The sequence below is a fragment of the Lepus europaeus genome, chromosome 10, assembly GCF_033115175.1.
Source record: "Lepus europaeus isolate LE1 chromosome 10, mLepTim1.pri, whole genome shotgun sequence".
NCBI classification, from domain to species: Eukaryota; Metazoa; Chordata; class Mammalia; order Lagomorpha; family Leporidae; genus Lepus; species Lepus europaeus.
Genome location: NC_084836.1, coordinates 19669037 through 19690562, shown reverse-complemented (window position 1 = coordinate 19690562; position 21526 = coordinate 19669037). Strand labels below are relative to the sequence as shown.

Here is a 21526-nt window from a genome sequence, read left to right as displayed (position 1 = left end):
GTGGTAGCACCTGCTATGCCACAATGACGGCTTCTAATGTCTTAAGGTAAATGGCTAGGTCATTGATGTGAACTCTTCTTATTTTAAAGTGTAAGAATTTAAATTAACATTAAATGAATGAGGGCCAGCACTGTGGCTTAGTAGGCTAAGCCTCCACCTGCAGTGCCAGCATCCCACATGGATGCTGGTTGGTGTCCCACTGCTCCTCTTCTGATCTAGCTCTCTGCTAATGTCCTGGGAAAGCACTGGAAGATGGCCCAAGTGCTTGGGCCCCTGTACCCATCTGGGAGACCTGGAAGAAGCTCCTGACTCTGACTTCAGATCAGCCTAGCTCCAGCCATTGCGACTATTTAGGGAGTGAGCCAGTGAATGGAGACCTTACTCTCTATCCACCCCCACTTCTGTAATTCTACCTCTCAAATGAATAAAATCTTTAAAAGATGTTAAATGAATGGAAAGAATGGATCAGTTCTTGACAAGTCTTTCCACTTGATTAATCATCTTGACTCCCATTACATAGAACACCCCTAGAGTCTGAATTCATGTTGGGATGTCTTTATAACTCTGCAAAACGTGTGTTCTTACACACATGTCATTTTAAGGAAGGCTGACCACCTTCTGGTTGGGCACACTGTCTTCAGGAAGTAATTCAATACCAGTGATTAAGTTCCATTTTTATAAAAGGTGTGCGTATCCATGTGCTTTCCAGACTCACTTGACATTGTACAATGTTTCACAAACTTTCTATTCATTTACATTCACTTACATTACTATTGCCAATGGCCTACCTTATATGTTGTAAGTTAGCAACTTTAAACATTCTATTTGGCTCTCATTAATTTGAAAACATGGAAAAATCTGTTATGATTTTGATATTGAGATATTTCACATAAAAATACATTTTTATAATTTCTTGTGGAAAAGGTCCACAGCACCATCAATGGGAGCTGAGGAATACCCACCACCTTACAGTGTGCACAAACTGCCCTTTGCCCCAGTCCCCACCACTTTTATTGTATGACTCTTCTACTTGGATTTTATACTCTCTGTCTGTTCTAGCATTTGAGTTTGTGACTCCTAGCTGAGCTCATTTATCATACATACACTTTACAAATTAACTCTCAAGAAGTGACCTCGAGACAGTATATCATTGTAACTCCCCTGTACTTTTTTCCAAATAAACATTCTCAGAAAGTTATAAAGGACTAAAAAAACCAAAATCTGTTAATATTATTAATTCACTATTTTAAGAAATGAAATTAAAATTGGAAGAAAAGGATTATGTATGTGAAGTAAGCAGACTTGCAAAGAAGTAGAAGAATCATCTTGAACCAGTTTCTGAAAATTGCTTTGAGTCACAAAACAGAGAATCACCATTGTGAAATAAAAATCATCCTTTCTCTTCTTTATGTACCACTCATTTTCTCAAGGACCAAGGCTCCATTCTTGTTTCTGTGCAAACAAGTGGAACATCATTTTTTGATGAGTTAAGAAAAATATATTAGGTTACAGGACCTTTCAACCTCTTTTAGAAAATAAGGAAAATGTTTTACAATTATTTTTTATGACTAGACATAATTATCTTTTGGATTACCAGGGTAGACATTTTGACAATGGAGAATCAGGTTAGGCCTTTCCAAACCTGTCAGGTTAACAAATGGCAAAGAGTGGTAGCCTTTTATCCCTAGCAGCTGTGTGAATAAATGAGGGCTTTTCCTGGATTCTTGGTTGAAGAGTAAAGATCTGAGGGCAGGTTAGAGAGTAAACACCAGGCTCACCCAGTGAGCCTATAATCCTGGGATGCAGCCCTTTCATGTCTATAATAGGCTTCTGCAACATGCTCCCGTGTGGTTGGAAGAGTGGGTTTTTCTTTGTCTTGTTTTTGGCTCTTCTCATTTCAATAGACTTTCAAGCTCCCAGTTGAGAGTCCAGCCTAGGATTTGAGAGTCGGGAAGGGCAGGTCTGAATCTCAGCTCTGTTATTTCTTAGTTCTCTGAAGATATTTTAAAAGTATATCATTTCAACCCTACCATGGAACCTAACAAGGATGTGAGAGGGGAATTTTCTATAAGAGTCTCTAAATGCCTTAGTGCGATGATGAAAGATAATTAAGTCAGTGGATTGTTTTTTTCCCTCCTACTTTCAGAATGTTAACCATGACTATATATATATATATATATATATATATATATATATATATATATTTTTTTGACAAGCAGAGTTAAACAGTGAGAGAGAGAGAGACAGAGAGAAAGGTCTTCCTTCCATTGGTTCACCCCCCAAATGGCCGATACGGCTGGCGCACCGCACGGATCCGAAGCCAGGAGCCAGGTGCTTCTCCTGATCTCCCATGCGGGTGCAGGGCCCAAGGACTTTGGGCCATCCTCCACTGCACTCCCGGGCCACAGCAGAGAGCTGGACTGGAAGAGGAGCAACCAGGACAGAATCCGGCACCCCAACCAGGACTAGAACCCGAGGTACCGGCGCCGCAAGCGGAGGATTAGCCCAGTGAGCTGTGGCGCCGGCCACCATGACTATATTTTACAGAAAAGCCTATATTAATTATAATGCTATAATACACAAACCACAAAACTTGATGTTTGACATAACCCAGTCAGGTATTTCTTGTGGGCAGGCAGCTTTCCTGTGGTCCTTCAAATGTAAGAATGGGTTCCTTCTGTCCTGGATCCTCAGAGTCCTCTCTATCCATCCGGCAAAAGAAAGGGAGTGCAGGGAAGCTGCACCCACTTCTTAACTCTTCAGTCCAATAAATGGCACATACCACTTCTACTCACCTTGCACTGACCAAAACTTGGATCATGACCACATCTAATTGCAAGAAATGGTAAGAAATGTAACATAGCTATGCCTTGGAGGATAGAAAATTGTTTTGGTATGTGGATCATGGTCAGCAAAAATTTATCTGAAATTGGCAATAGTTGTCCTAATTAAGAGCATAATAATAGAGTGTGGCCTGCAAAATATTCCATGCCCTGTGCCTTCTGTGTCCCTTATAAGCTGCATGAGACTACTTCTCAATTGTGTATAATTCTGAACCAAGAGTTTCCTGGTACAGTAGTTCCTCCTTGTCCACGGTTTTCCTTTCTGTGATTTCAGTTACCCATAGTAACCATGCTCTGAAAATATTAAACATAAATTTTCAGAAATATACACTACCCATCCATTAGTCATTTAGTAGCCAGCTCAGTTACTGGATCAACTACCAAGATATTACAATGCTAAGGTTCAACTAACCCTGATTTTACTTAATAATAGCCCCAAAGCACTTGAGTATTGAATCTGATAATTCAAATATACCTAAGAGAAGTAACTTCCCTTAAGTGAAAAGGTGTAAGTTCTCAACTTAAAATAAAACTGTATGCTGAGATTGCTACAGTCTCTATATAGTGCTCAGTACTACCCATGGTCTCAGGCATTCAGTGGAGGTCTTGGAATGTATCCCTCATGGGTAAAGAGGGATAACTGTATTTGAACACCAGCTGACCTGAGCACTACCCATAATCTTATCTCTACTGAGAGAACAGCTCATATTTTCCTTATGTGTTAACTAGTTTTGTGAGAGTATTGTTATCTGGAATTGGTGTTAACCCACTCAGGTGAGCTTCGTTTGTGGATAGGTTATATGAATGTGTGAATAAAAGATACATTTAGCATGAGCCAAATTGAAAGAGGCAAAGAGCAAAATGTGAGATCATGATGTAAGCTGCCATGTGACTGGATACACCCAAAGTGCAGGGCCCTCCCCGGAATGGGTGTCTAGAAGGGAGGAATTTAATAATGGGATGCTGAGGTTATGGGATTGGAGATTTGCCTTGAAAAGAGATGCCCTGTGTTTGGTTATGTCCTCATTTCCTGGGTAGAAGTAAAGGCAGATTCTTCCCCCAAGACATGGTCATTTTCACAGAAATGATCACAAAAGAATGGCAGTGGCACCAGCAGTTCATTTCTTCTTCCCATCCTCCCAAGCTCTAAAAAGGAGGAGAGGAGAGGATGGGAGTGCTATGGTCTGAATGTTTGTGTCCTCTAAAATTCATAAACAGTAAGAGGTAAGACATTTGGGAGGTGATTGGTTAGGTCTTGAGGGTGGATGAATGAGGTTAGTGCCCTTATAGAAAACCTCAGTGAGCTAGCTAGTTCCTTCTGCCATGTAAGGACACAGCCAGAAGCCATCATATGTGAACCAGGACACAATCTGATGGTACGTTTTCCTTGGACTTTCCAGCCTCCAGAACTATGAGAAATAAATTCCTATTATTTGTAAGTTATCTGGCTTGTGGCATTTTGGTATAACAGCCTGACTGAGCTGAAACAGGGGCTTACTGGTTAGAATTTCTCTCTCCTCCAGGCATAATTCTGCACATGCTGGGGGAAAAAGAAAGGTAATGCAGTAATTCTGGTAGTCACTGGCTTGTCTTTGAAATCAGTTCCTTCAGATGGGATCCACAGACTGGTCAGTTAGAAGCAGCAATGGCCAATAAGACAAATTGAATGTGTATCCTGTGGTCTATTCCACAATGATCCCCCATCAAGCCTCCCTGAGCCCACTGTCCTGACTCCCATGGAAGAATCCAGGGCTGGGCTGCTTTATTTCTTCAAGACCAATGAGACTTGAGAGACCAAAGAAAGTCCTTACAAAGTAGCACTTGCTTGAGGGGCCAAAGGATCATGAAAAGGAATTGTCCCAGGGACCCTGTGCAAAGCCAAGACAATTCAGTGAGGCAGAAGGCACATGTGCAGAAGTTGACATTTCAGGACTGCTTGAGATGGGCATGTGTACAAGGTTGACCCTTCACTGGCATCTGGAAACTTGGATTTGAGGAGAGTTTCCACCACTATAACTGCTAAGGATGTTTCACTGTGCAAAAGTGCGTACTCACACAGTATAATTTACGTTACTTTCTGGAATTTGCATATGTGCCGAGTAGCAGGTAACAAGACTGACCCCGATAAAAACCCTGGTCACAGAGTTTCTAATGACATTTTCTGTTAAGACAATACTTCTTATGCATTGCCACAACTCTTCTGGAGGAATTAAGTATATATTATGTGACTCTCCTATGTGACTATTGGAAACTTGTGCTGGCTTCCTCTGGGCTTCTCCCCATTCACCTATTCCCTTTGCTGATTTTGCTTTACAGACTTTTACTGAAATAAGCCACAGCCATCAGTGCAACAATGTTCTGTGTCGTGTGGATCCTCCTAATGAATCACTGGGTATGGAGATGGTCTTGGGGACCCCAGTGCAGTAAGACTCACGGGAGGAATCCAGTGAAAAAATTGCTGTCCCGTATTATACTATTTTATCCTCCATTACATAGATTATCTTAATTTATATCTTCCAGAATTAAGCACTTGATTGTTTTAGGAATATCTTTGTTAATAACTATAACTAGGCAGAAATTTTTTGTGTTTTAGAAAGGTACTACCATAAGCAAAGCATATTTTCTGTAATTCCCAGGAGATCTGAAGACAGATTCCACACTCAGATACACTAATATGGCTGCTTTTAGCCATAATATTCACACGAAGAGAATAAATAAAGACTGTCAGGAGTCTTGCATCATTCTAAGTCTATGTCTGCCAGTATGAGTTTGTGCCAAACTTTAGGGGAGAAACTTAGAATTTTTAGAGTATTTTGACTTTGCGCATGCAAGATAAGGGGTTATGGACCTGTATTACCATCCATTTTTTGCTTATCAGGAAATTGAGAATTAGAAAAGCTAATTGATTTGCCAGCAGTAGCACAGCTTGTACCTGAGCTGGATTTCAAGTTTAGGAATGTCTAGTCCACATGCCAGAGGATTCTATTGTCCTTCTAGATAAAAATCATGTCTTCTGCCCCTGAATACCACTAATGAGAAGGTCATGTGGGAACAAGTAGGGATAAAAATGAAGAATGTACCTATCCTTCTTTGGAACATGTAGTTCAATATTTCCTTTCCCCATAACCTGATTCCAAATATATGACATGTTTTTGCCTTTTGTAAGTCTAATTATACAGCAAGACTCAAGAGATATAACAAGACCTCAATAGAAATAAATTCACCTATTCTCTCTCCTAGGGTGTCTCTGTTGTATACTTAGTTGTGGCCACTCATTCTCCGAATGAGTGTGTGGGGTGTGTGTGTAATTGGATTTGTGCCATCAGGAGTATGTCTTTGTTCTTTTATCTCTTGCTTTTATTTGTTGCATTATGCTCAATAATTCATTTGAGTAGATTTTTTTTTTAAACTGAACTGAGTAGAAATTTACTTTGGCTAGATGAGGATAACTCCCAGATTTCCCTGGGTGGGAGGCCAGCTGGCTCACAACTGTTGGAAATAGTTCTTAATAGACTTAAAAACACTTTCTGCCTTCACCATGACAACAAGGATATGGTCTGGAGAAAAGGAGATGCAAAAAGACTCCTTCCGAAAAAATAGCTTCCTTCAATAAAATAATAAAGAATATTTTTATGTAGATATCTTCTGGAGGAAGATTTGGAGACAAGAAATCCCTTACAATCAAATAGATGTGAACTGCTAAAATTTTAGTTGTCCTTTTCTGCCCCTACCTGGCCCTTGCTTTTAAAAATAAATGCTCCATCAATTAGAAAAATGTTGATAATCCAGTATTCTCAGGTCCTCACATCCCTAGAGCTTTGTTATGCTAATGAATCTGTTCTGCCTCAATTTGCAAGATAGATTAATTTAATTCTAAATGAAGCCTCATTTTTTTCATTATGTTCAACACACGTTTAGTAAGGCTCTGAAAATGGTCCTTGTTCAATGAGATTAAGCTAGGAATCCTGATACTTAAGGATGCTTACACAACTGTCATTCTTCACAGGGGCTTCATTGCTTCCAACAACACTGTTAATAGCATTGTTTTACTTTTATTTGAAAACATCTTTGTCTTTCTCTGCCTGTTCTAGCGACAGTTTTCCTGGAGTTTTGGAAAAGACGGCGAGCTGTAATTGCTTATGACTGGGACTTGATAGACTGGGAAGAAGAGGAGGTTTGTATCCTTTATCTCAGAATTTTAAAAAAGAAAACTACCAAGAAATGCACAGTCCCCTTGAGTCATCACTTTTGGCTCGGGACATAAGTCGGGTTTACTCATACAGCATTTTTAATACCTGTCTGCAGGATATTTCAAGCTGTATGAAAAGGGACTGACAGAATCTCTTGTAAGACATTCTGATTCTTTGTGGTAGTAAAATTCCATGAGTACATGAGGAATTGCAATTGGAGGCTACCAGAAGAATTGGTAGTACAATTTGTTTTCTTAAATGTCACCTATTTTCTTTACTTCAGTGGGACGAGGGTACTCACAACTCTGAGAAAATGGAGGTAAACCTTCCAACAGAACTACTCCAAGGAAGTGTTTCTGTGAGCACTCTGCTACCCAGGCAGAGTCCAGATGTGCTCAGGCTCAGAGGTGGCCTCCCTGCTAGATGTAGGTAATTGTAGGGCCAGCTGTGACCAAAATGCCAAGAAAGGGTAACCCCAGTCTCTTGGACTGCACTTCCCCAACATATGCCCCCACTCCAGCCCTGTCCCTTTCCTTCTGGGCCAACACAGTGTGTTCTTTCCTAGCTGTGTCTGGTTTTGATGCCTCTCTTCTTACCCCTGCCTCCTGGGCTTGGGTACCACAAGACCCCAGTTTCCCCTCACTGTTATCCTGGCCTCAACTCCTCTTTCCTTCATCTCAGCCATCTCTTACTCTCCTCAGAGCCTCGCTGTGCCTATGAATCAGATAAACTAATCATGTAATATGATAATGGGATTGATGGATGTTTCCTTCCCAGAGATACATGTATAGATTTTTATATATTAAAAGGAACCTCCTAGAAACATAAATGATGAGAATTCTAGCCCTGTAGTAAACTTACTGAGAGAGATAATTTTTGAGAGGTTTTTTTTTGATTGGTTTTTGGGCTTTTTGTTTTGTATCCTTTAAATTATGCCTTGTGAATGGCTGCTTTTTCTTTTATTCCATGAATATGCATGGGTAGCTTTTGGTTTTGTTTTTTGTTTTGTTGTATATATTTGAGGTGAATAATATGGTTTTTTTAATATATGATACTGAGATTTTCACCAATCCTTGTTCTTTTAAGGCCTTCTTTTTTTTTTTGTAAATTTTCTCCAAAAAAAAATGATCTGGGCTGGAAGCAGCTGCCAAGACAGACTGTGGGGTCTATAGGCAGCAGGCAGGCTGCCTTTAGGACTTCGCCTGGGAGGTGTGCACTGCTGTTTTTGGTTACCTGTCTTTATGGGAACAGTTCCCTCTGGTATAGAAAATGATCTTTCCAAGTCTCTACTAAGCAACTGAATCACTGTGGACAGATTACTTCACCTTTGGACTTATTTTCCTTCCCTGGAAGATGTGTGATGAAATTTCCCCCACTTAAGTATGACGCTATTTAAGCGACTTTGACCAAACCAGAATACAAGTCATGATTGGCACTTGTGATGGGCCTGAGCTGTGAGTTCTCTCAGGGCACACAAATGCCTTGTAAGTCTAGAGGCTCTTCTGAGTCCCTGTGGAAAAGCTTAGAACGCTGTAATAGTGAAGTCAAGGCTCACCGGATGCATTCTTGGTGCGTAGCCTAGAGTAAGAGTCTGCCTGGGCTACCATAACCAAGGGCCACAGACTACAGAATAACAGAAATTGGTCTGCTTACACTTCTAGAGCTTGAAAGTCCAAGAGCAGGGTTCCTCTCTGAGGGCCATGAAGGAAGTATGGTTCTAGGCATTTCTCCTTGGCTTGGGGATGGCCGTCTTCTCCATAGTTCTTTACATCATCTCCTTTCTGTATCCATATTGTATCCATATTTCCTCTTCTTACAAGGATACCTGTCATTTGGGAATAGGGCCCATGCTCATGACCTCATTTTTAATTTAATTACCTCCATTAAGACCCTATTTACAAAATACAGGCACATTCCAAGGTACTGGAACTTCAGACTTCAACATAGGACCTGAAAGGAACAAAGGTCAGCCTATAACACCTAGCCACATGATTGGCCTCACTTCTTGGGTGACCAGCTCAAGGGCTCTTGACAATACTTAGAGCCTGGGGAATAAAAAGGATCAAATGAAGCAGAAGAATCTAAATCCATTCTCTTTATATCCTCAAGTATAACTGCCTAAAATAAACGAAGGAAGGCAAAGCCTCTTGATTAACTGGATTTCCATCTTATCCTTGACCTGCCACTAAGTGAAGTCAAAAAACATTGAGCTTACCAGGCAGGAGGAATCAGGCTGAGCTAACAAAGACTGCCATTCATGCTCTCCAGAGAGGCTGCTATCAATATGTGTCCATTCTCCATAACCTCTCTTGTCAGTTGCTTTTTGACTTTCTATCAATACCTTCATCTGGCTCTCCAAGCTTTCTGCCTGGATTAACTCAATCTCCCTTTCACCAATTTCTGCTCATTTTCTATCCTCTTTCAAGGCACTCCAATAGAACATGTACTTAATTAACTGGAACCACTTCAGCATCACCTCTTGCTGATTACCTTTTCCTAATCCCATAATTGCTTTGTAGGCAGGCACTTTTCACATTTGTATGGGGCTCAGCTAAATGAAATGAAGTCTCAGCTTGATTTAGAATTGGAAAAGCCTTGATTTTAGCTAGACTTGAAAGGTATTTCCTTTGTTTTCAATGCCAATTAAGAAGACATTTAAAATCTAATGGTTAAAATGGATAAATCATATACAAATGTACTAAAAATAGATTCAACATGTAAGTCTAAAAATGCAAAAAAAAACAAATAATATTGTCATTGTAACTCACAAAATTATTTTAGACACTTTCTTGATCAGATGCCTTCTTTGTCCTGGTGTCCATATTACTGCCTGATAATAAAAGTAAAAGCTTAATAAATGTTTCCAACCATTAGGGTAACGATGCATGATTCCTTTAAAAAGTATTATGCTCAGTTTAATTTTTCAAGCCTAGCTTACGAATAGAGGAACTAAGTGATAGTCTAAATTACATTGCTTGCTTTGATGACAGTAAATCTTGATGTTTATTCTTTATATTTTTTACAAGTCTATGTCTTCCAAACATTTAAGTCTAGGTCTCCAAGTCCAGTTCATTGGTTCATGTGGCAGCAACTTTATGGTAGGGTAAAATAGATTTTTTCCTTATTGTGTAATCGACTCTTCAATGCATTAAAAGTATATCTTCTTGTTCTTTAGGAAGAAATACGACCCCAGTTCGAAGCCAAGTATTCCAAGAAAGAGCGGATGAATCCCATTTCAGGAAAGCCAGAACCTTACCAAGCATTTGCAGATAAATGCAGCAGACTCATCGTTTCTGCATCTGGAATCTTTTTTATGGTTTGAATTTTTTTAAAAAATCCTTTATTTGTTTCATAAAGTACAAACTTGTTGCATAGTAGCAATAATAATATTAGGCATTCACATAGTTTTGCAAAAAAATGTTTTTTGCATGCTGTGTTGTTTAATCCTCACAACTGTGGTAGTCTGGGATGGTATTGCTGCCTCCATAAAACAGATGGCACAACTGATTCTCCAAAAGATTAATGAGCATACTCAGGGTCACCCACTTGGTAGCTAAGAGCTCAGATTCCAATCTGATGTTCCTTCCACTCACCATGTTCCATTATGTCACACTGAGAGAAACTAAAAAGGTGAAGTGAGATTTACAGTACTGTTTTTCCAACTTGTTTGTATAATGCCCATATAATAAGTAATATGAAAAAACATGTGGGCAAATAGAATGAAAGATAAGCTGATTTTGATGCAAAAATTTAAATTCATGCATCATTTTTTTAATAAAACATACTTTGTGAATTTTTGAAGACCTGTTTGCAGATTATTTATTCACCAAAATAAGCTTGTTTGTCTATTCATTTAGTTTTTCATGAACTTCCTGAAGCACCCTCATATACTCATATACACCAGTATGTGTTATGCAAATAGATATGAGTACATAAGTGACTACAATAACTAAAACAGTGCTCACTTTTACAATGGGCAATAAATTGGGGTTTTTTCAGTTTTATTATAGTCTTAGACTATCTTTTTAAGGCCAGATATAACCTCCTAAAATGGATCTCCTGACTCACTAAGGGTCACACAGCTTAAGAAACGTTGAGAACTAGGTAGCTGCCTCTTTCTAAAAAGCTGTCGATTTGTCATGAACTTGGACACAATTGATACTGAGCAAACATATGCATAGTCATCAGAAATGTCATTTTAGAATCATAAAGGATGGTTAGGACCCTCCTTACCTCTTTCCAGGTGATGTGTGTGACTATACATCCTAGATCTCTGTAGTAGAAAGGACAAGACTCACAAATCCAGACAGTCTCATCCATCTTGACAGTGAAGAAACCAGGGAGGTCAAAGGCTAGGCAGCTCACACAGGGACTCATCAAGATTCAAGATCAAGATTGACACCATGCCCTTCCGCAGATATGACTTTGTAAATTGTTATGTCATGCTTTGCCTTCTATACCCACATTCATATTTATTAACTTAGTTCTCATACAAGATTTATAGACATAAATTAAGTCTTCCCTAGTCAATAGATGAGGAACCTGGAGCACAGGAGGCCAAAGCCATGAGGAAGACAAGCTTGCTCAGGATCACACTGCTAGGGAAATAGCTGAGCAGGGACTCTGATCTGTTCTCTGAATCTCAGTCCAGCAAATTGTTTGTTCCGTATGTGACCACCCATGGCTGAATTTCAGGAAAGATTTCACCTGTGTCCCTATCAACAACTCTAGGGTTGACCTGTGGGCAGGTTTTTTATTTATTATGATTATCATTATTATTTTTATTATTTTGACCAGTTCCAGGTAGGGGTCATACACAAGCTTTCAGAACATTTTATCCTTTAGAGTAAGTAGAAAATAAAGTTTATGCAAAACAGAGGGATGCTTCTGTGAAGAAAGAAATGTCAAGGCGCAAGCTGTCCTGAGGCTTGACATTATGACCTAGCATTTATAATGAAGTGAGCTGAGGTCTCTAGGACATAGTAGTATCACCTAGTAAAACACACAAAAATTTTGGGGGTTATAGATTCTCATTATTCTATAGAGATAAGAGATATGCCATGTTTGTCTCAAACACCATGAAATCTTCAGGGGAAGATGCTTCAGGCTGCAGATACATCTGATTAATAAGGCATTATGTACCTATCGCATAGATGGTTCATTTGACCACAATTAATTGAGCACCTTCTGTGCACCTGTAATTATGTGAAACTGCTGAGCAAAACAGATGCCATCCCTGCCATCATGGAGTTTCCTTTCTAGTGGAAAAGATTGACAATAATCAGGCAGATAAATTGTCAGAAATCATACTTAGTGTCCTAAAAATAGATATATACCCATAGGTTACAGATATAGCAACTGCAGAAAAAAACTCTAGGGACATGACAAGGTTTAGTGGTGCAGAGAAGTAAAAAAGAATGAGTAAGTGTATATTAGGCTGTGAGTATATGGACGTGTGTGCATATTGGGTGTGCGGGAGATTGGGTGGATAGGTGTTGTAGAAAAAAAAAATCCAGATTGTAAAGGTGAAGGGAACTTAGCCTGTTTGAAAAGCATGAGGGAAGGCAGAATGGTGAAGCGAGCCACAATAAGGGCTTTGTTTTAATTCTTGGCTGATGAGAAACCAATAAACAATTTTGAACAGCAAAGCAACTTGCTAAGATTCATATAATAAATATTGTTTCTCTGTTCAACCTAGTATTCTATGTTAAAAGAGCTTTATAAACATTATCCTCTAGCTTACACAGAATCTTAGTTTTCAAGCATTGTGGCTTTTCTATTTGAATAAAAAAGAAAATCCAAAGAGGATGAGCCAGGGCTACCATTGCTTTATTTCCTTATCAGAGGATTTCCTAGGAATGTGACTTCTCTTCTGGAAACCTTCCAAGGGGCTCACTAGGACTCTCTGTCTTCCTGCCAGATATGCGTGGTCATCGCTGCCGTGTTTGGGATCGTCATTTACCGGGTGGTGACCGTCAGCACTTTCGCAGCCTTTAAATGGGCATTAATCAGGAATAACTCTCAGGTTGCAACCACAGGGACTGCCGTGTGCATCAACTTTTGTATCATTATGTTGCTGAACGTGGTAAGTGATGTTAAAAGACAAAATTGCAACAAGTCTAGCTTGCCTATTGGACTTATTTTTGATTCCAGTATCTGACAGCTGGTAGAACCACAAATGGTTCACATTGTTCCACTCTACTACATGGGCAGGTAAATTTATAGCCAGAGAAGAGGAAGTGACCTACTGAAAACTGAAGTGAGGTACAGAGACAGCCCAATTGGTTACAGCCAGTGTCTGATTTGAACTTAATTTGAACAGCTGGGTGCTTGTGGTTGACTGAGCTACTGGATAGGGGAGTGAGTGACAACCTGTTCGCACCTCAAGGTAGGCTGCAGTTCACCATGTACAGAGACACCTTTAAGCCAAATTTAAAGTATGTGCAGAGGCATCTTTAAGCAGAACGATTCAACTGATTCAAATCCAGCCTGCAAGATTTACTACAGTGTAAGACTGGGCAAGTCAAATTCTCGGAACCTTTATTCCCTTATTTATCCAAGAAGATAATGCTTTACACCCCTGGGGGACATTTAGAGAAAGAATGGATTTAGAAACCCCAACTCAATCTGTGATAGAGCTTAGCACTGTTAGTCCCTGTTTCCTTCTGATTCTGAATGATGAGAAGTTAGTCAGTAGCCAGAGTGTCCTTGAGATAACCCTGCCAGGGAAATATCAGCGTGGCACATGCTGCTTGTGTTGACGTCAGACTTTTTTCAGTTGCATATTTCATCCCGGATCTCTTCCCCCAAACCCCAAACTTAAAAGTTGATCTTCCCATTTGATTGTCTCCTTCTTAACATTTTCAACCCTGAACTCCCATCTTCCCAGCAAAAATCAGCTCCTGCCACAGCTTCCCTGACTGTAGTTGTTCAGGCCAAAACCTCATCATCCTCCTTGACTGCCCTATTTCTCTTATCACCAGGATGTATTCAGAATGGGACTTCCTTCCACACTTGCCCAGTTCCCAGCTTGGTCCAAGTCCCCAGTGTCTCCTACTGCAGGGACTTCCAACTGGTCTCAGCTTCTTACTTGGCTCCACGCCATCTAGGTAGATTGCAGCAGCCAAAACAAACTTTTTTAAAGGATTTTATATGCTTCTTTGAGAGGTAGAGTTACAGACAGAAAGAGGGAGAAACAAAGAAATGTCTTCATTCACTGGATCACTCCCCAAATGGCCGCAATGGCCAGAGCTGCGCCGATCCGAAGCCAGGAACCAGGAGCATCTTCCAGGTTTCCCATGCAGGTGCAGGACCCAAGCACTTAGGCCACCTTCCACTGCTTTACCAGGCCATAGTATAGAGCTGGATTGGAAGAGGAACAGCTGGGACACTAACCAGCGCCCATATGGGATTCCAGTGCTGTAGGTGGAGGCTTAGCCCACTACGCTACAGCTCCAACCCCAAAACAAATTTCTTACATGGGTTAGCTCATGTTGCTCCTCTGTTCCCACAGTCCAGTGAGTTCCCTTCCCCTAGAGCAGACACTCATGTCTTTGTGGTAGCTACTCAGCCTCTTCCTCATCTGGCCCCAGTGACATCTCTGACCTTATCTCTTCCCCTGCTGCGTGCCTGATGCACCTGCATGAGCCACACCTATCCTTTTCATGTAACAGACATATTCTCACCCCAGGACATTTTACTTGCTGTTCTGTCTGCCTGGAGCTTTCTTCCTCCCATGGTATGCATAGCTTACCCCCTACCTCCTTCAGATCTTTGTTCAAATATTATTTCTCTGATAAAGGTTTCCCTTGTCACTCTGTTTAAAATTGCAAACCACTGCTGACATCTGACAACTTTCCACCTCCTTGCCTGCTTTATTTTTCTAACATTTATCATAAATTTCTGTATAGCATATCTAGTATGCCATCTGTTTTCCCTATGTATTTTGTTTATTACCAGTCTTCTCCATTAGAATCTAGACTCCTAAGGGCAGAACTTTTGTCTGGGTTTGGTTTTTAGTTTTTGTTATTGTGAGCTTTTTCTTTTCTTTTTTTTTTTTTTTTTTTTCATGAGAGAGAGAGAGATCTCATCTGTTGCTTCACCCTCCACAAATACCCGCAATGACCAAGGCTGACAGACTGAAGCTGGGAGCTAGGAATTCAATTCAGATCTCTAATATGGGTGACAGGAGCCCAACTGCTTCAGTACTGCTACCTCCTAAGGTGTACTTTTACAGGAAGCTGAAATTTAGAACATTTCTTTAAAAAAAAATTATTAATTTCTTTGAAAGTCAGAGCTACAGAGAGAGAAGGTGAGAAAGAGTGAGATTTCCTATCTACAGGTTCATTTCCCAGATGGCTGCAATGGCTGGGACTGGGCCAGGCCACACCTAGGAGCCAAGAGCTTCATCTGGGTCTCCTACATGGGTGGCAGGAACCCATGCAGTTTGGTCATCTTCCACTGCCTTTCTCAGGTGTTTCAGCAAGGAGCTGGGTCGGAAGTGGAACAGCCAGAACTCCAGTGCACTCCTATATGGTATACCAGCCTCAGAAACAGCAGCTTTACCTGCTCCACTACAATGCCAGCCCTGGAATTAAGAACATTTCTAAGACTCTAACCCAGGCATTTGGATATGGGACGTAGATGTCCCAACCAGTGGCTTAACCACTAGTCCAACACTCACCCCTGTTTTGTTTTTCACTGTTATTCCTTAGTGCCTGGTGCACCGTAGGCATTCAGTAAACTGTTGTTATTATTTGTAAGATAAAAGGTAGGAGCTGACATGGTTAAACTTTGACGTCAACCTACACATGAAAGTACTGGCCTTAGTAGTTTATGGTAGGCAATAAATAAGATAATGTGCGTGCTGAGCACAGCGTTAGACAGTTCCTCTCAGCCTTATGTATATTGCAACTTAAATCTGGGTCATACTGCTGGAACGTTCACATCCTTAGGAAAAGACTAGGACTTTCTAAAGATCAAGTAATGTCATACTACCACCAACTCAGTTTTATCCATTTGGATTGTCGTGTCTAGTCCTGTAAACAATCCTGAATTCCATCGCCAATAAATTCTAAGAGAATTCAGCCTACCCAATAATAAATGACTTATCTATGATTCCTAGGTATCTAGTGATCACTGAGATAATGAAATAGAGGTAATTCACTAATGGTAGTAATACTACTAAAATACATAGGAACTTTTTTATTATTCTAGGAAAATATTTCAAAATCAAGTTATAAAAAAGAAAATGAAGCAGTTTCTGATCAGTTTTGGTGTCAGATACTGACTGGTCGATCCAGTGGAGACTACCTCCTACCCACACCCACACACACCCATACACACACATACAGTGCTCAGTTACTCTACATGTTAATCATGTATTCTACATGTTAATCATACATTGAGGAGGTAACTTGCCCAAGCTCTAAAGCTTAATGGTTGGTAAAAGCATAATTCAAGCTGGAGAAATTTTTTTTATTTTTATTTATTTATTTTTTGACAGGCAGAGTGGACAGTGAGAGAGAGAGAGAGACAGAGAGAAAGGTCTTCCTTTGCCGTTGGTTCACCCTCCAATGGCCGCCACAGCCAGCGCACTGCGGCCGGCGCACTGCGCTGATCCGAAGCCAGGAGCCAGGTGCTTCTCCTGGTCTCCCTTGCAGGTGCAGGGCCCAAGGACTTGAGCCATCCTCCACTGCCTTCCTGGGCCATAGCAGAGAGCTGGCCTGGAAGAGGGGCAACTGGGACAGAATCCGGTGCTCCGACTGGGACTAGAACCTGGTGTGCCGGCGCCGCAAGGCAGAGGATTAGCCTATTGAGCCAAGGCGCCGGCTCAAGCTGGAGAAATTTTAACCAGTGTATTGGAACTACTAGGATGGAAAGTATCACTATATTCCTGAATCTGTATATAGGAAATATATGAAATTTGTATATCTTAAATAATGTTTTAAAAGTACTTTAATCTAGATAAGATGTTCATTTGTACATTATTCAAATCAATAGACCAGTTTTCATTTATCATCTTTCATTTTAGATATCACTTGCTTTTTCCTCTCAATTTATTCTCTGTAGAATCTCCTACATCTGGCTTTTCCCTAAACTATACTCTGCACCTCTGTGTGTATACACACACACACACACACACTCAGTTTCCTCTTAAGAGCATCCATTTACTAGATGGCCGAGAGAGCTAAGGATATGTCCAGTGTACTTATGGAAAAGCAGAGTACCATAAGCTCTGGGAGTGTCCAATAATGTTTGATTACATCACCATTTATAAATGCTATGCCCTAGAATTCCTCAGTCCATAAACAGTAGGATTATAGAATCTTACTATGAGTCTTTATCATTAGGAAGGACCCTGGAGACTTAAATTTAGATTACTGGGGCTCAGGAATATTATGACTGCCCAGCCCAATGTAGAAAGCTGGAAATTCATGCAAACAGCTTTGTTGCCACTGAATTATCTCTCCAAAATAAGAAGTGAGATTTTGAAAATATTAAAATGGATGCTGTTTATTTCTTTCTTGCCCTGCAAGGAGATAATTGCCTACGATGTTTTCATTCCTTGAGCAGTGCATATGACATTATTTTCAGTCATGACTTGTCTGTTTCCTTTAAAATTATAGATTTTTGTAATATCTACAATTTACTTGTTAAATGTATGAAATTTCTTTTATAGCTCTATGAAAAAGTTGCACTGCTTCTGACAAATTTAGGTAAGTGAAAAACTTTTAATTTCATGGTTCAATGTTGTGACCAAGAAATTATGTTTTCAAAGATTCCTTTTGCAAACACTGGTAAAAATCAATCACTTTTATTTGCATACAATTTTGTTTTTCCCCTTCACAGAATATCTTAAGTATGTTCTAGTAATAAGAGGATCTCTTCCACCTAAAGCTTTCAGTAAGAATTATTTGTAAAGAACTAATGTTATTTAAGTAATTTACCCTTTCATGCACAATAAAAATATCAACACAAAAGTATATGTATAGAATCCATCCAATATAATATAGGAAAATGTTCATTCACTATTGCCTATAATTTTTAATTAAAAATCTATGAAGCTTTGATGGTCTATAAAATCACATCCAAGTTACTTGCTTCGAAGTCCAGGAACATTCTAGCCAGGAATGTAGGCAGATGAATGACCCCTGACATGATGGGATAATATCCCTCTGGGCAAGTCACTTCTGAGAACATTTCTTTGACCCATAAGAATCAGAACAATTTAGTACTCAGCCATAAGCTGTACATTTACCACTTTTTCAAGATATAAAAATAGCCCTAATTTTATTAATGAGGTATTGGACATTATGCTCTATGTGATCTGAGAAAATTACATGCTCCCCACAGACGACTTGCTTTAATACATGCTGAAATGTGATTTTCTGGAGGGTGGGAAAATCACAAAGGTGTTTTTATTTATAATGATTATTATAATAATAGATACCATCTATTGACCCTTTCTGTGTACTAGATACAGGGCTAGGCATTTCACGTTATCTCCTTGGATGTCATTGAAAGCTTCCATCACCACCACCCATCACCCCTAAAGTATAAAAAGGTTTATGTCTATGGAAGAGGTATCACCCCATTACTAGCCTGTGTCCAGTGGCACCTTGATCCGGACTGGCAAAGATGCTGATGGAGGAATAGCCCCAGTCCATCTGTGGTTGAAACACCTGGGCGCCTAGCTGCCTGGCAACCCAAGAAACCTTGCCATGTAACCAGAAGCTCAGGAGCAGGAATCAGTAAAACTAAAACCCCCAAGAATCTTTCATCTTCTCTACTTTCAGGAGCAGTTCAGCCTCGTTCTGAAACTGACATTTAAGCCATTTTAAGTCAAATTCTCTTCCTTTTTTCTCATCCCTCCTCAGGTTCATTCCCACGAAGCATTTTGAGTTATAGTTCATGGGAAAGGAATCGATGGAGTGAAATGTTAAACAAACGATTAGAGGCTCGGGGAATGTTGGGGCAGAGAGAGTGCTATGGCATCAAATACATTTTTCTTTGACATTGCTTGAGGTGAAATGCAGTTCCCAGGGAAGGTTAAGTGCCTTGGGCATGAGATACAGGTTGGAAGTTCGACCTTGAGGGCAAATAGATCCATATTTTGGAAACACAGGAGATAGATGAAAATAGGCCCCTGATTGAAGTCAGGAAATTGTAAGCCACAGACGTTTTGGTGTACAGTAGAAACCTCTGAGATGAGGTTGTCACCTTGGGATAAGTCCATGAGAATGCAGAATGGTGGATGAAGCTGAAGGCAAAGGAATCAAATAAATGCTTTCAGCATCCTGTGACAGCAGCTTGACTCCCTCTCGCCCAGTAGCCTTGCCATAAACACTACAGCTACAAGATGAGACAAAGGAATTTTTAGGAGTCCCAAGTCCATGAGCAGAAATGAAGAGGAAAACGCAAGGCTACTGCAGAGAATGGGGTGGATATGAGGTCCTTTCAGACTGGCTGTCTGCCCCAGCTCCCTGGCATCTTGTCACTCTGGAGCTCTCTAGATATTCCGTTCCCTTCCATGCATCCATTGCCACTTCCTACCAAACCCTTGTTGATGCTGATGTGAGCTTCGGGATCCCACAGATGGTCCAGTCCGCCACTCGCCATCTATGGGTGAAGTAGAGACCCCTGCAACCCTCTGAGGACCCACTGCCCCAACCCTGTGTGTGTGAGGAGTGGAGAGGAGGAAAACCGACCTCTCAGACTCTGCTCCCTTTTGTCCACAGAACAGCCTCGCACAGAGTCGGAGTGGGAGAACAGCTTCACCCTGAAAATGTTTCTTTTTCAGTTCGTCAATCTGAACAGCTCCACGTTTTACATCGCGTTCTTCCTCGGAAGGTAGGCGCTGGACCCCTGCGCATCTCCCCGGGCCGGGCTGGTGGACCAGGGTACTCGGAGATCACTGTCTAGGACTGATACACAAGGCCCCCTTTAGGGTGATGTATCCAAAGGGTAAAAAGGGAAGAGCAGTTGTCCCTTTCTCTTACCAAATTTCAAAACCACCTCACACCCATGGGAACTGTAAGAGGGCTCCTCCCCTCACCAGTGGCTGTGCGCTTTTGCTAAAGTATGCAGAGGAGAGTAGTGCACAAGTGTGGAGGATGGAAGGAGTCAGCTCACGAATCTCATGTCCCTGCAAGCTGATGGCATAAAGGGGCAGTGATCTGCTGCATGTCTTACATCCCTGACTTTGCAGAAGAGAGAAGGACATCCTTGCAGGAAAGGGGGTGAAATGGGATGCTAGAGAATAGAGGGTGACTTCTGAACCCAGCAGCATGAAGCCTTGGGCAGGATTCATAGTAATAGCCTGTGTACTTGGTTGCATCTGGAAGCATTTCTGAGATGGGCAATGGAAGGGCTGCTGGACAGTTTGGGTGGCCTGAAGGCATCTGCCTCTCTCTGTTTTCTAACTATGCCAGCAGCACAGAATTCCAGTCAAATAGCTAGACTACTTGAAAAAAAAAATGAAGTACCATTCCTATTATCCCAAAAGACCAAATATGTTTAAATCTAGGAATAAAACTGCTGCCTGTGCATTTGATATTCAGCAGAAGAATGTTAAAAGTCACAGCAAGCTGGCCCCTGTGTGTGTTCAGCAGTTGGACAGAAAGGCCAAAAGAGAAATGTCCCCGGGAGAATTCCAGAAGCTGTAGTTATGGTAACTGGCAAAATCTCCCAATTCCCGCAGACCCAAGAATTAGTGTGCCAGTAACTTGCACTGGGGGATGTGCTGAACTGAGTAGAATATTCACTGAAGGCTTAGATCTACAGCATGCTAATGGCTTGTTTTTCTGTGTGTTGAAGATTTACAGGACACCCAGGTGCCTACTTGAGGCTGATAAACAGGTGGAGACTAGAAGAGGTTTGTATTTCCCCCTTCATCCCCTTCATCCATTGTTTCACAGTCTCACATTTAAGTTTTAGGGCAACTCTGTGCAGATTAGAAACCAGACACCCTTTCTTCCTCTCCATTGATTCTTGAATTTCTGTGTTTGCTTACCTTGCAGTGCCACCCTAGTGGATGCCTTATTGATCTCTGTATGCAAATGGGTATTATAATGGTGCTAAAGCAGACCTGGAATAATTTCATGGAACTTGGCTACCCGTAAGTACCTTAGCTATCTGTCATTGAGAGGAGGCATTGCTCATTCATTGGCTGTTCTGGGTGTGGCAAGTAAGATAAGCAATGCAGACTCCAGTGCTCAAAGGCAGTCCTGAAAATAATAAACGTTGGCTCCTTGGGAAGGTTTAGCATGGGTCACATGAATGAAAGTGAGTGTTCTTTAGGAAGTTTCTGTGGGCCCCTAGATATTGAAGCCTTGCTAGCAAGTTGTTTTAAATGATGCTTCTGACCCTTGGGGCTGTAGCACTGCAAGTCCCTAGCTGTTGATGACACATTAACTAGATCTCCACTTCCCCACCCCCAGAATAAATCAGAAATGGTCATTAAAAAAAAAACTACCTTAAGGCCGGCGCTGT

General features: G+C 40.9%; 1 protein-coding gene across 1 annotated transcript in view; it reads left to right on the top strand.

Moving 5' to 3' along the window:
• The window catches only part of ANO4 (anoctamin 4), a 409492-nt gene that overhangs the window by 327526 nt on the left and 60440 nt on the right, over positions 1-21526 (top strand). The window contains exons 14-20 of the mRNA XM_062201997.1: positions 6935-7017; positions 10209-10349; positions 12954-13118; positions 17715-17751; positions 19774-19885; positions 20852-20909; positions 21055-21152. Coding sequence (XP_062057981.1) covers positions 6935-7017; positions 10209-10349; positions 12954-13118; positions 17715-17751; positions 19774-19885; positions 20852-20909; positions 21055-21152 — 694 coding nt within the window. The remainder of the gene's footprint in view (positions 1-6934; positions 7018-10208; positions 10350-12953; positions 13119-17714; positions 17752-19773; positions 19886-20851; positions 20910-21054; positions 21153-21526) is intronic.